This window comes from Aotus nancymaae, unplaced genomic scaffold (genome assembly GCF_030222135.1).
Source record: "Aotus nancymaae isolate 86718 unplaced genomic scaffold, 86718_ANA_hifiasm-v0.15.2.pri h1tg000009l, whole genome shotgun sequence".
Lineage (NCBI taxonomy): Eukaryota > Metazoa > Chordata > Mammalia > Primates > Aotidae > Aotus > Aotus nancymaae.
The window spans coordinates 6,772,864-6,785,809 of record NW_026988420.1 but is presented as its reverse complement, the minus strand read 5'-3'; the positions used below and the strand labels follow the sequence as shown (position 1 = coordinate 6,785,809).

Below are 12,946 nucleotides of genomic sequence, written 5' to 3'. Positions count from 1 at the left end.
CTGTAAGTGTGTATACCACTTATGTACTACTGTGTAAAGTGCCATTTAGGAGTTTAGAGAAAAAGTTGGAACTCAGCATATTAGGTATGAAGATCTCAGAGAACTTAAGAAAAAAAAAACTTACTAAAAGTTAGTTTTATTCATGCAAGTAGTATTGTTGGAGGTAATTTGAGGATATTGAACTGTGCCAGTAGCACCAGTAGCAAATACATGATTCTCTTGGCAAACAGAAACACGGTGGGTGAATTTTGGTAGGTAGACATGGCACATGTAGGACTTTTTGTTTGATGAAAAGAAGAATTTGGACAAATGCTGGCTATTTAAGATTATTATCGCACATTTGAAAGAGTACAGATGGATAATCTGGGAGAGACAAAAAAGATTCATGTTTACAGATGGATGTGGGGATTTAGGAAAAGCAAATTCTTAGTAATTGGCAAGAAAACACACACACACACACACACACACACACACACACACACACACACACACACACACACACACACACACACACACACACACACATTGTGTTTTGAGACGGAGTCTTGCTTTTTCCCCCAGGGGCTGGAGTGCAATGGTTCGATCTTGACTCACTGCAACCTCCGCCTCCTGGGTTCACGCAATTCTTCTGCCTCAGCCTCCTGAGTAGCTGGGATTACAGGCCCAGATAATTTTTGTATTTTTAGTAGAAATGGGTTTTCACCATGTTGGCCAGGCTGCTGTCAAACTCCTGACCTCAGGCGATCCACTCGCCTCAGCCTCCCAAAGTGCTGGGATTCCAGGGGTGAGCCACCATGCCTGGCCAATTGGCAAGAATATTTAAGAGCAGTCAATAACAGGCGATAATTTATTCTCATCCACTGGACAAATAACTAACAATATGACAAGCTGCCTAAATACATGTCAAAAGCTCACTTCTCTTGTTTCTCTTTATTACCTTTCTTTTTATGCCTATCTATGTTTTTTTTCTTCATCTATGTTAATTATCTGTATCTCCTTTTTGTTCTTAAATTTTCTATATAATTTTTCCTGATTCTTCCTATCATTTGTCTTTTCCACTACCCATAATGAGTTTTAAATTTCTTAAAATAAGCATCTGATTGCTTTCTATTTTGCTTTTAAGTTTTTGTTTTGTTTTAACTTAGCATTTGAGTAAACGTTTATCTACCTTCTCTTGGCTGTCCCCAGAGATCAGGGTACCACAGTTGCCTGCCTGAGTTTCTGCAGTAGTGTTCCTGATGAACTTTTCTGCCATCTCACCTTGGCTTTCTTTAAACTGTTCTGTATACTAGATTCAGTCTTTTTTTTAGCAGGTGAAAATTTGATCATTCATTTCTAAATCCTTTTGGGTAAATTCTCATTTCCTTAAAATGAAGTGTAGGATTTTTTTTGGTTTATGTGCTCTAGTATTTTGTACGTCACTATTCAGTAAATGTTTATTGAGCAGTTATGATCAAGTCATTGAATAACTGTGCCGATGCCACATATGTTAAAACAAAATCAAGCTCAGCAAATAATAGAAACTAGTCAGGTGTTTTGGTTTAATTTGTACCCTAAACCTGGCAGTTCTGTAAGTTTACTCTTCTAACAAAATTGAATTCATTTATATAATATTTATAGTAGGTTTAAAGATAAACTGTCTTCTACTTTGCAGAAAATTTGAAAGTGTTGTTTCAGTTAAAGATACTGAATCATTCATTGGCTGTTAGAGCTGGAAGAGAGGTTCTTTTGTTTGTTTGTTTGTTTGTTTTTGAGAGAGAATCTCACTCTGTCGCCCAGTGTGGAGTGCCATGGTACAGTCTCCGCTCAGTGCAACCTCTGCCTCCCATGTTCAAGCAGTTCTTGTGCCTGAGCCTGCCTAGTAGCTGGGACTACAGGTGTGTGCCACCATGCCTGGCTAATTTTTTTTTTTTTTTTTAGATGGAAGTTTGCTCTTATTGCCCAGGCTGGAGTGCATTGGTGTGATCTTGGCTCGCTGTAACCTCCACCTTGGGTTCAAGCGATCCTCCTGCCTCAGCATCCTAAGTGGCTGGGATTACAAGGGTGTGCTACCACACTTGGCTAATTTTTTGTATTTTTAGTAGAGATGTGGTTTCACTATGTTGGCCAGGCTGATCTCAAACTCTTGACCTCAGGTGATCTGCCTGCCTCGGCCTCCCAAAGTACTGGGATTACAAGCATGAGCCACTGTGCTTGTAATATTTTTGTATTTTTAGTGGAGTCGGAATTTCTGCATGTTGGCGAAACTGGTTTTGAACTCATAGCCTCAAGTGATCTGCCCACCTTGGCCTCCCAAAGTGCTGAGATGACAGATGTGAGCCACCATGCCCAGCCGAGAGATCTTAAAGTTTGTCCCGGTGGTTTTGAAATTTTGTTACATATTAAAATCATCTTGGAAATTTTAAAAATTTTGTTTCCTGGGCCCTGTGGTTGCCCTAGCCCTTCTGTTCAATATGAATTATTTTCTCTTAACCTGCTAGGCACTTCTTTGCCATTTCGTTTCCCACCTATCTACTGTTGTGCTTAGTTAGGAAATAATGTTGATTAGAGGTGGAAGCATCTGTACTAAAGATTTGTCTTGATGCTACAGACAAACAGTGGTATAACATTCATTAATTTAGCACATCTTTAATGTTAGTTATAGGAGGCACATCTGAGGTACTGAGGATATATTGATGGCAAAGAGCATTTCCTTAGACTTCAGTTTTTTCTTGAGCTCTTAGAAAACTTTGCCTGAAGGTATTTTGACATTTGAATTAGAGTAATTTTGCATAGCTATTTTTTCCATGAGTTTAAGTTTTGTGTGTGTTCATTTAACGTCTCTTTTAATATCTTGGTTTATAATATTAGAAAATCACATTGTCTATTGCATCCTACTCCCTGCTTCTGGTTCACTTGTGCTAAAGTACTTATTTCATCAAAAGTCTGAAGTTGGTAAATATCACTTTTACTTTGTTTAAAAATTTACGAACTTGCTGGGCGCAGTGGCTCACACCTGTAATCCCAGTACTTTGGGAGGCTGAGGCAGGTGGATCACCTGAGGTTGGGAGTTCGAGACCAGCCTGACCAACTTGGAGAAACCCTGTCTCTATAAAAAATAAAAAATGAGCTGAGCATGGTGGCACATGCCTGTAATCCCAGTAACTTGGGAAGCTGAGGCAGGAGAATCGCTTGAACCTGGGAGGCAGAGGTTGTGGTGAGCCAAGATCTCACCATAGCACTTTAGCCTGGGCAATGAGTGAAACTCAGTCTCAAAAAAAAAATTTAAAAAGTTACGACTTCCTCCCATTTGTTCTACAGTTTTATATTTCTTCCTTTTTTCTTTCTTCTTTTTTGAGACAGATTCTTACTCTGTTGCCCAAGGTGGAGTGCTGGAGTGCAGTGGCACAATCTCAGTTCATTGCATCCTCCGCCTTCTGGGTTCAAGTGATTCTCCTGCTTCAGCCTCCCAAGTAGCTGGGATTACAGGTGCGCGTCACCATGCCCGGCTAATTTTGCATTTTTAGTAGAGATGGGGTTTCACCGTATTGGTCAGGCTAGTCTCAAACTCCATAACTCAGGTGATCACCCACCTTGGCCTCTCAAAGTGCTGTGATTACAAGCATGAGCCACCACACCCAGCCTACAATTTTATATTTCATCCAGTCTTTCTAAGTATGCATTCAGGCTGAGGAGAGACTTTAAGTAATCTTAGTTGTGTGGTTCTGCAGAAACATGTATTATGACATATCATAGAAGGAGAAACCTCAAACAGTACAGAAAATGTGTCCCCCATTCCCTGCCTTCTGCTTTTTTGTAGGGATCACTCTTCTGTATTTTAATTCTCTTTTGTATCCTTCAATGAAAATAAAAAAACTTACATATGTCATTAGATGTTTGTGTGTATTTGTAAGCAAAAAACCAAAAATCCTAACAAAACAAAGTGGCTGGGTGCAGCATGCCTGTAATTCTAGCACTTTGGGAAGCTGAGGTGGGAGGGTTGCTTGAGTCCAGCAGTTCAGGACTACTAACCTCAGCAACATAGTGAAACCCCATCTCTACCAAAAGGACAAAAATTACCTGGGCATGGTGGCATGTGTCTGTAGTTGCAGCTACTTGTGGAGGCTGAAGTGGACAGATCGCTTGAGCCTGGGAGCTTGAGGCTGTAGTGAGCTATAATTATGCTACTGTATTCCAGCTTGGGTGACAGAATGAGACCCTGTCTCAAAACAACAAAAAAGCTGTTGACCTTTTCTGTACTTTTTTTACCTTCTACATGGGTATATACATAAGTATCTGCCTTATATTTTTAATGGCTGTATGATATTCTTCTAAGTGGGTATAGTTAGTTTAGTTCATCCTCTTTTGATTGATAACAATTTTCCTTTTCAGTTTGTTTTTAAAAGCAGTGCTACACAGAATATATGTGCATGCATCAGAAAATTTCTGTAAATGTTGATTCTTACTGAACACACGGGTACCTTATAATTGTTTCATTTATACTTTACTGACAGTTACTTAGTCATTTCTAGATTCAAATCCTATTTATTTATTTATGAATGAGTTGGAGTCTTGTTCTGTCACCCAAGCTGGAGTGCAGTGGTGCAATCTCAGCTCACTACAACCTCTGCCTCCCAGGTTCAAGCGATTCTCCAGCCGCAACCTCCCAAGTAGCTGGGACTACAGGCATGAGCCACCACACCTGGCTAATTTTTGTATTTTTAATAGAGACAGGGTTTTGCCATGTTGACCAGCCTGGTCTCGAACTCCTGGCCTCAAGTGATCTGCCCACATTGGCCTCCCAAAGTGCTGGAATTATAGGCGTGAGCCCCTGCGCCTAGCCTCATTACATTTATTAAAAGTTATTTTTATTTCTTCTCCGATGTCTTTTTGATCGTTAGTATAGGAGAACATTTCTGAATTTTCTTCATGGTTGTTTTTATGTTACCTTTGTGACTGTATCTTATATAACTCTCAGTAGATAGTATTAGATATCCACTATGTATTTTGCTATTACTCCCTCCTCTTCCACTACTGGATTTTTCTTGATTATATTATCATTTATTGTGTGCACATTTATATTTATAAATGAAGTAATGGAAGGTTATTTATTTCCTACAAATGATATCTTGTGCTCTGTGACTACCAAAGAAAAAAGAATGAGAAAATTAGGATATTAGTCTCCTCTTTCTCTTTCTGTCAGTTTTTATTTTGCCTCTGATTTGTCTGGATTTGTGACACTGAATTAATATGGTTTAATCACAAACCTCTTATGTGTTTAAATCTTAATATCTCAAGTAGGTTCAGGCATGACTGTCCTATTCTTCACTTGTCTGATGTTTATCCTCTCTGGACTTCTTTAAGAAGGGCTTAGAGAAACATACTTATTAAACTCTTGTATGTGCTAGGATGATATCTGTGACTCTTGTACTTTAAACTGGCTCTTCAGTGGTATAAAATTCATGATCTTTTTCCCCCTTCTTAAGTAATTAATATCATGTTTCATTGTCTTTTGGCATTAAGTGTTTCTGTGGAAGTGGCTGAAGCCTGAATTTTTCTCATACTTGCTTTATTACATTTTTCTAACTTTCCATCCTTATATTCAAAATATATCTGTGTACTCTAATACTATAATTTCAACTTTTCCTTGAAACTAGGATGCCCTTTCTTTTCTTTTCTTTCTTTTTTTCCCCTACTTTTTTTTTTTTTTAATTTGAGACATTCTCACTCTGTGTCCCAGGTTTGCCAGGCTGGTGTGCAGTGATGCAGTCTTAGCTTACTGCAATCTCAATCTCTTGGGCTCAGATGATCCTTCCACTCAGCTTCCCGAGTGGCTGGGACTACAGCTGCATGCCACCATACCTTGCTAATTTTTGTATTTTTAAAAATAGAGATGGTGTTTTGCCATTTTGTCCAGGCTGATCTCAAACTCCTGGGCTCAAGTATTCTGCCCACCTTGGCCTCACAGGGATTACAGGTGTGAACCACTGTGCCCAGTGTTGGATATGCTCTTTTGGTCTGCATATGCAAATCTTATATTTTTAGAAAATAGAATTGTTAGAAGTTAAACATTCAGTTTTCATAACTTGTGCAATATTAAATCGAGAAAACATTTTCTCACAGTCTTGCAAATCAAAATTTTAATTTGTTTATATTCCCCTTTTCTGTATCTGTATTTATGGTACATTGAAATTATAGCATATAATTTTATCATTAAGTTTGTTAGGACAGCATTTTAATTAATTAATTAATTTGAGACAGTCTTGCTCTGTTGCCTAGGCAGGAGTGCATTGGCATGATCTCTGCTCACTGCAGCCTCCGCCTCCCAGGTTCAAGTGATTTTTCTGCCTCAGTCTCCTGAGTAGCTGGGACTCCAGGCGTGTGCCACCATGTCCGGCTAATTTTTGCAGTTTTAGTAGGGAGACGGTTTTGCAGTGTTGGCCAGCTGGTCTTGAACTCCTGACCTCAAGTGATCCACCTACCTTGGCCTCCCAAAGTGCTGGAATTATTTTTGGGAGACTGAGGCAGCCTCCCACTTTGGTGAGCCATTGAGCCCAGCCAGGAAAGCATTTCAAAGTGTTATTTGGTCTAGTAAGTAATAAGTAGTACTGTAGATGATACCTTCATGTCTGTGGATGCCTTTATTTTATTAAGAAAAATTCCTGAGTGTAATTACCTGGATAAAGACATCTCTAGTTATGTACTTTTTACAGTTTTTTTTCCCTAGAAGGATATTATCATGGTAATGTACAGATGTATAAGCTTTAGTGAAATTTCAGGAACTTTCAGTATTAGAAACTTTAAAACATACATAATTTAGTAAGCATAAAATAGTAGTTTTAAGTTTATAGTTCTTTTAAGTATTAGGTAATCGTGCTTATTTGATAATTTGATTGTTGGAGCCTTTTGAGCTAATTATACTGATGTTACAGATGAGGTAATAAGATCTGAGAGGTTAAAAGCAGCTTTGTTAACTTGTATAACCTGTCAGTCCTGGCTGTTTGGGAGACTGAGGTAGCTGTTTGGGAGACTGAGGTAGCTGTTTGGGAGACTGAGGTGGAATCACTTGAGCCCAGGAATTTGAGACTGTATCGAGCTGTGATCATGCCACTGCACTCCAGCCTGGGTGATGAGTGAGACCCTGTCTCTGAGAGAAAAAAAAAAGATATTTAAGTAATTCTAATGAGCATTTAAGGTTGAGAACTTATGTTGCAAAGGTTTGAAATAATTGCAGTCATGTTTAACATTTTTTAAGATAAATGTTTTCTCTATGGGCTTATTATCAAAACTACTTGGGCCCTGTCTCATATGCCAGAACAGACTTTTTTTTTTTTTTGAGACGGAGTTTTGCTCTTTTGCCCAGGCTATAGTGCAGTGGCGCCTTCTCGGCTCACTGAAACCTCTGTCTTCCAGTTTGAAGCATTTTTCCTGCCTCAGCTTCCCAAGTAGCTGGGATTATAGGCGCCCACCACAACACCCAGCTAATTTTTGTATTTTTAGTAGAGATGGGGGGATTTCACCATGTTGGCCTGGCTGGTCTCGAACTCCTGACCTCATGATCCACCTGCCTCGGCCTCCCAAAGTGCTGGGATTACAGATGTGAGTCACTGAGCCTGGTCTAAAACAGACTTTTCTTAGCAACATCCCCAAATGCATATATATGTGTTTGTGTGTGTGTAAAAAAAAAAAAAATATATATATATATATATATTATATATATATATATATATATATTTTTTTTTTTTTTTCCTATTTCAGGCTGAGGCCCTAGATCAAATGCATATTTTTAAGTTTTCCAGGTGAGTCTGATCAACTAGATTTGGCTTACTTTGGAATAAGGACAGGTTTTGGCCTGGCATCCCAGTTGAATCATGGAATAGCTGGGGCAACTTTAAAATCTGTCTGAATCCTGACCGGGCGCCGTGGCTCACGTGGGTAATCCCAGCATTTTGGGAGGCTGAGGTGGGTGGATCACCCAAGGTTGGGAGTTGGAGACCAGCCTGACCAACATGGAGAAATGCTGTCTCTACTAAAAATATAAAATTAGCTGGTGTGGTGGCACATGCCTATAATCCCTGCTACTTGGGAGGCTGAGGCAGGAGAATTGCTTGAACCTGGGAGGCAGAGGTTGCAGTGAGCTGAGATCATGCCATTGCATTCCAGCCTGGGGGACAAGAGTGAAACTCTGACTCAAAAAAAAAAAAATCTATCTGAATCCTTTTTTTTCTGCATAATTTATAAATGATTGTCTGTTTCTAATCTGTAAAATGAGGAGGATTATATTTACCTTATTATGGCTATGATGCGTATCTTGCTATTGTTGAGAAGTTTAGGATATTGGTACCTTAGATTAACTTTAGCTGTAGTATTATATCAGTCAACTCTTGAGTATAGGGATTTATTTTTATTTATTTATTTTTTTTTGGAGACGGAGTTTCGCTCTCGTTACCCAGGCTGGAGTGCAATGGTGTGATCTCGGCTCACCGCAACCTCCGCCTCCTGGGTTCAGGCAATTCTCCTGCCTCAGCCTCCTGAGTAGCTGGGATTACAGGCACGCACCACCATGCCCAGCTAATTTTTTTGTATTAGTAGAGACGGGGTTTCACAATGTTGACCAGGATGGTCTTGATCTCTCGACCTTGTGATCCACCCGCCTCGGCCTCCCAAAGTGCTGGGATTACAGGCTTGAGCCACCGCGCCCGGCCAAGTATAGGGATTTATTAAGAAACATTCAATTGAGGTAATTTGTTCACTTTAGATATAAAGAGAAAAGGAAAAACGACCAGTAATTGTGCCATCCAGAGTATTTTAAAATTTTATTATTTTAAAATATATGCATGTGTATATACATAGTTTTGTACAAAATCATAGACAAAGATTTTTAGCTTTGGAGTTTTTTTTTTTTTTTTTTACTTTTTGCTTGAAAACATTATTAAAATAAGAATTAAACTTGAAAATAGAACAATCAGAACGCCATCCCTTTACATAAAATCAGCAAGAAAAAGGAAAAAGAGAGAGAAAGAAGGAAGGAAGGGAGGGAGGAAGAGCGGGGAAAAGAAAAGGATGGAAAAGCAAAGCAAAGAAGCTTTGGAGATTTTTAACGTGGAAAGTTTATACGCTACTCGGATGTGCAATACAAATGTACTTTTCATTATCTTACTCTGGAACTCCCCCCATTCTTGATATGACAGGAATTGGTGATAGTGGAAATGCTTTTTTGTTGTTGAAAAGTCTTGTTTATATCAGCATTTAGCTTTGCTTTCTTCAAGAATTCTCACTCTTCTTCAGAAAACATTGTCTTAGTGAGGGAGGAATGTCATGCTAATTGTGTTTCGAGGGATGGTCCTTGGGTTTTATGTCATTATTCCTGTTTGGTCTGGTTCTTAAGTGCCCTCTGCTGGTGTCTCTGAAGGCATGTTTTTGGGCTTTGCATTTGCTGCTGAAAACAATTTGTTATAAAATTATAAGCGAAAATGAGTTAATATAGTTATCATTTACTCTGTTTTTAGTATGTATCAGCTTTTATGTTAAAACAATTACAATCTATTTTATTTTATTTTAGAGGCAGTTCTGCTATGCAACTCAGGCTGGAGTGCAGTGGTGTGATCTTGGCTCACTGCAGCCTTCGCCTCCTGGGCCCAAGAGATCCTCCTGCGCCTTAGCTGCCCAAGTTGCTGGGACTATAGGCGTGTGACACCACGCTTGGCCAACTTTTTGTTTTGTTTTGTTTTGTTTTTGGATACAGAGTCTCACCCTGTTACGCAGGCTGGAGTGCATGGCGTGATTTTGGGTCGCTGTAACCTCTGGCTCCCATATTCAAGTGATTCTCATGCCTCAACCTCCCGAGTATCTGGAATTATAGGCATGAATACCCAGCTAATTTTTGTATTTTTAGTAGAGACAGGGTTTCGCCATGTTGGCCAGGCTGGTCTTAAACTCCTGATCTCAGGTGATCCATCTGCCTTGGCCTCCCAAAGTGCTGGAATTAAGCTGTGAGCCACCATGCCTGGCCCTAAATTTTGTATTTTTTGTAGACAGGTTTCCACTGTGTTGCTCAGCTGGTCTGGAACTCCTTGGCTGAAGTGATCCACCTGCGTCAGCCTCTCAAACTGCTGGGATTACGGGCACAAGCCAGGCTACCTATTTTAATTTCTTGACATAAAGATGATTTTTTTTTTTTTTTTTTTTTTTTTTTTTTGAGATGGAGTCAACTTACTCTGTTGCTTACCTGGGACTCCCAAAGTGCTAGGATTATAAGTGTGAGCCACCGTGCCAAGCCAAGATGAGTTTTATTATGCGTTTTTCCCCCAACAAGAATGAACTTTTTCTTTCTTTCTTTCTTTCTTTTTTTTGAGATAGAGTCTTGCTCTGTCATTCAGGCTGGAGTGCAGTGGTGCAATCTTGACTCACTGCATCCTCCACCTCCTGGTCAAATGATTCTTCTGAGTAGCTGGGACTACAGGCGCATGCCCCCATGCCCAGCTAATTTTTGTAGTTTGGTTGAGTTCGGGTTTTGCCATGTTGGTCACGCTGGTCTCGAATTCCTGGTCTCGAATCATGTGCCTGCCTTGGCCTTCTAAAGTACTGGGGTTGCAGGTGTGAGCCATTGCGCCTGGCCAAGAATGAACTTGAATACTCTTTTTTTATATACATGAAGAAATGTGCTCAGAAAGTATATTTATTTTATTAATTACTCAGCTTACAATTTACTATAAAATGACTAATATATCAGTATGTTGTCAGTGATAGAGAACCTCTGTGCATATTGGAAAAATGGAAAGTGAAACTAAAAATATTAATATGTTGTCATTATTTTATAGATCTAATGAGGCGTCAAGAAGAACTCAGACGCTTGGAAGAACTCAGAAACCAAGAGCTGCAAAAACGGAAGCAAATACAACTAAGGTAAAAGAAGATAATTTTAAGAAACATGAATGTATGTCTTATTAATAAAGCTCCCCACCACCGGTTACAAGTTGTATAAGTTGAGTATCACAGAAAAAATAGGAAAATTGCCTATTTTAACCACATACAGTGACTTACTTCATAATTCTTTGCTATTGTTAGTTTAGCTGGTTAAGGGCACTTTGAATACGAACACTTTGAAGTTAAGGGTTTTAGGTATTATTATAAGTAATTCATTGTAAGAATATGCTGTGAACATTGACTTTTCCAGAGATGGATATATTTGAGTTGCTCTTAGTTTTTTTTTTTGTCGTGTGTATAACTCTACTATGAATATTTCTTTATGTATCTTTGTGATGTCTAAAAAAGATTTCTGAGGCTGGGGGTGGTGGCTCATGCCTGTAATTCTAGCACTTTGGGAGGCCAAGGTAGGCAGGCAGATCACCTGAGGTCAGGAGTTCAAGACCAGCCTGGTGAACATGGTGAAACCCTGTCTCTACTAAAAATAAAAAAATTAGCCAGGCGTGGTGGCATGCACCTGTAATCCCAGCTACTCATGAGGCTGAGGTAGGAGAATCGCTTGAACCCAGGAGGCAGAGGTTGTTGTGATCCAAGTTCTTGCCACTGCACTCCAGCCTGGGCTATAGAGTGAGACTCTATCTAAAAAAAAAAAAGAGTTTTGATGGTCAGCTTAAAATCTTTTAGGTTTAATTAAGGATGTTTGGGAGAGTGGTTAATTCAAGATGTTTAAACCCAAATTGACAACTCACCTTCTGCCTGTGGTATTTAATTGCAAAATATAATGGTATAAACATTATTTTTCAAAGGTTCAAAAATCATACTAGTTAGGAAATATTGTGAACAGAGCTATGATAGTTGAAGCAAATTTAGAAATCTGTTTTTGAAAATAATATTTGTTTTAAAAATAAAAAGTGCTTGTGATAAGAAAATAAGGTGCTCATGGGGATGTAAAAGTAAAGAAAAACGTGAAAAACCATGAACAAATTTGAAGCTTCTCTGGTCTGCAGAGAGGTGATATTCTGTATATTTTGATTTTTTTTTTCAGATTTTTGTACATGAGTTTATCAATATATAAATATTGCTAAATATTTATATATTGATTTTACTATATGATTTTACTCTACCCAATTCATTTTTAAATTATATTCCCTGGACAGACAGCATTAACATTCACCTAGGGAATTGTTAGAAATGTAGTCTCAAGCCTCCCTGCAGAACTACTGAATGAGAAACTATAGTGGTGGGGCCCAGCCACCTGGAATCCTCCAGGTTATTCAGATATATCTAAAAGCTTGAGAACCACTATATTTTTTACAACTTTGAAACATTAATGTGCCTTCCTCAGGGACCTTTTTTAAAACTTCTTTTTCTTTCCTTTTTATATAAACATGTTCAAATCTCTTTTTTTTTTTTTGAGACGAAGTTTCGCTCATGTTACCCAGGCTGGAGTGCAATGGCGCGATCTCGGCTCACCATAACCTCCGCCTCCTGGGTTCAGGCAATTCTCCTGCCTCAGCCTCTTGAGTAGCTGGGATTACAGGCATGCACCACCATGTCCAGCTAATTTTTTTTTTGTATTTTTAGTAGAGACGGGGTTTCACCATGTTGACCAGGATGGTCTCGATCTCTTGACCTCGTGATCCACCTGCCTCGGCCTCCCAAAGTGCTGGGATTACAGGCGTGAACCACTGCGCCCGGCCTACTTTTTTTTTTTTTTTTACATGGAGGCTTGCTCTGTCGCCAGGCTGGAGTGCAGTGGCGCGATTGCAGCTCTCTGCAATCTCTGCCTCCTGGGTTCACTCGATTTTCCTGCCTCAGCCTCCTGAGTAGCTGAGAGTACAGGTGCACGCTACCACGCCTGGCTAATTTTTGTATTTTTTAGTAGTGATGGGGTTTTACCATGTTGGCCAGAATGGTTTCAATCTCTTGACCTCGTGATCCTCCCACCTCGGCCTCCCAAAGTGCTGGGATTACAGGCATGAGCCACTGTGACTGGCTGTTTTTTTGAGGCAGAGTTTCACTCTTGTTTCCCAGTGCAGTG

General features: G+C 39.4%; 1 protein-coding gene across 2 annotated transcripts in view; it reads left to right on the top strand.

Annotated features, from left to right (window-relative positions):
* Nucleotides 1–12,946, top strand: part of PSPC1 (paraspeckle component 1) — a 114,702-nt gene that overhangs the window by 36,537 nt on the left and 65,219 nt on the right. For both annotated transcript variants that reach the window (XR_001105626.2, XM_012441988.2), the window contains exon 5: nucleotides 10,800–10,884. Coding sequence is in view for 1 of the 2 variants with exons in the window: in XM_012441988.2 (XP_012297411.1) it covers nucleotides 10,800–10,884 (85 nt within the window). In the remaining variant the exon portion in view is untranslated. The remainder of the gene's footprint in view (nucleotides 1–10,799; nucleotides 10,885–12,946) is intronic.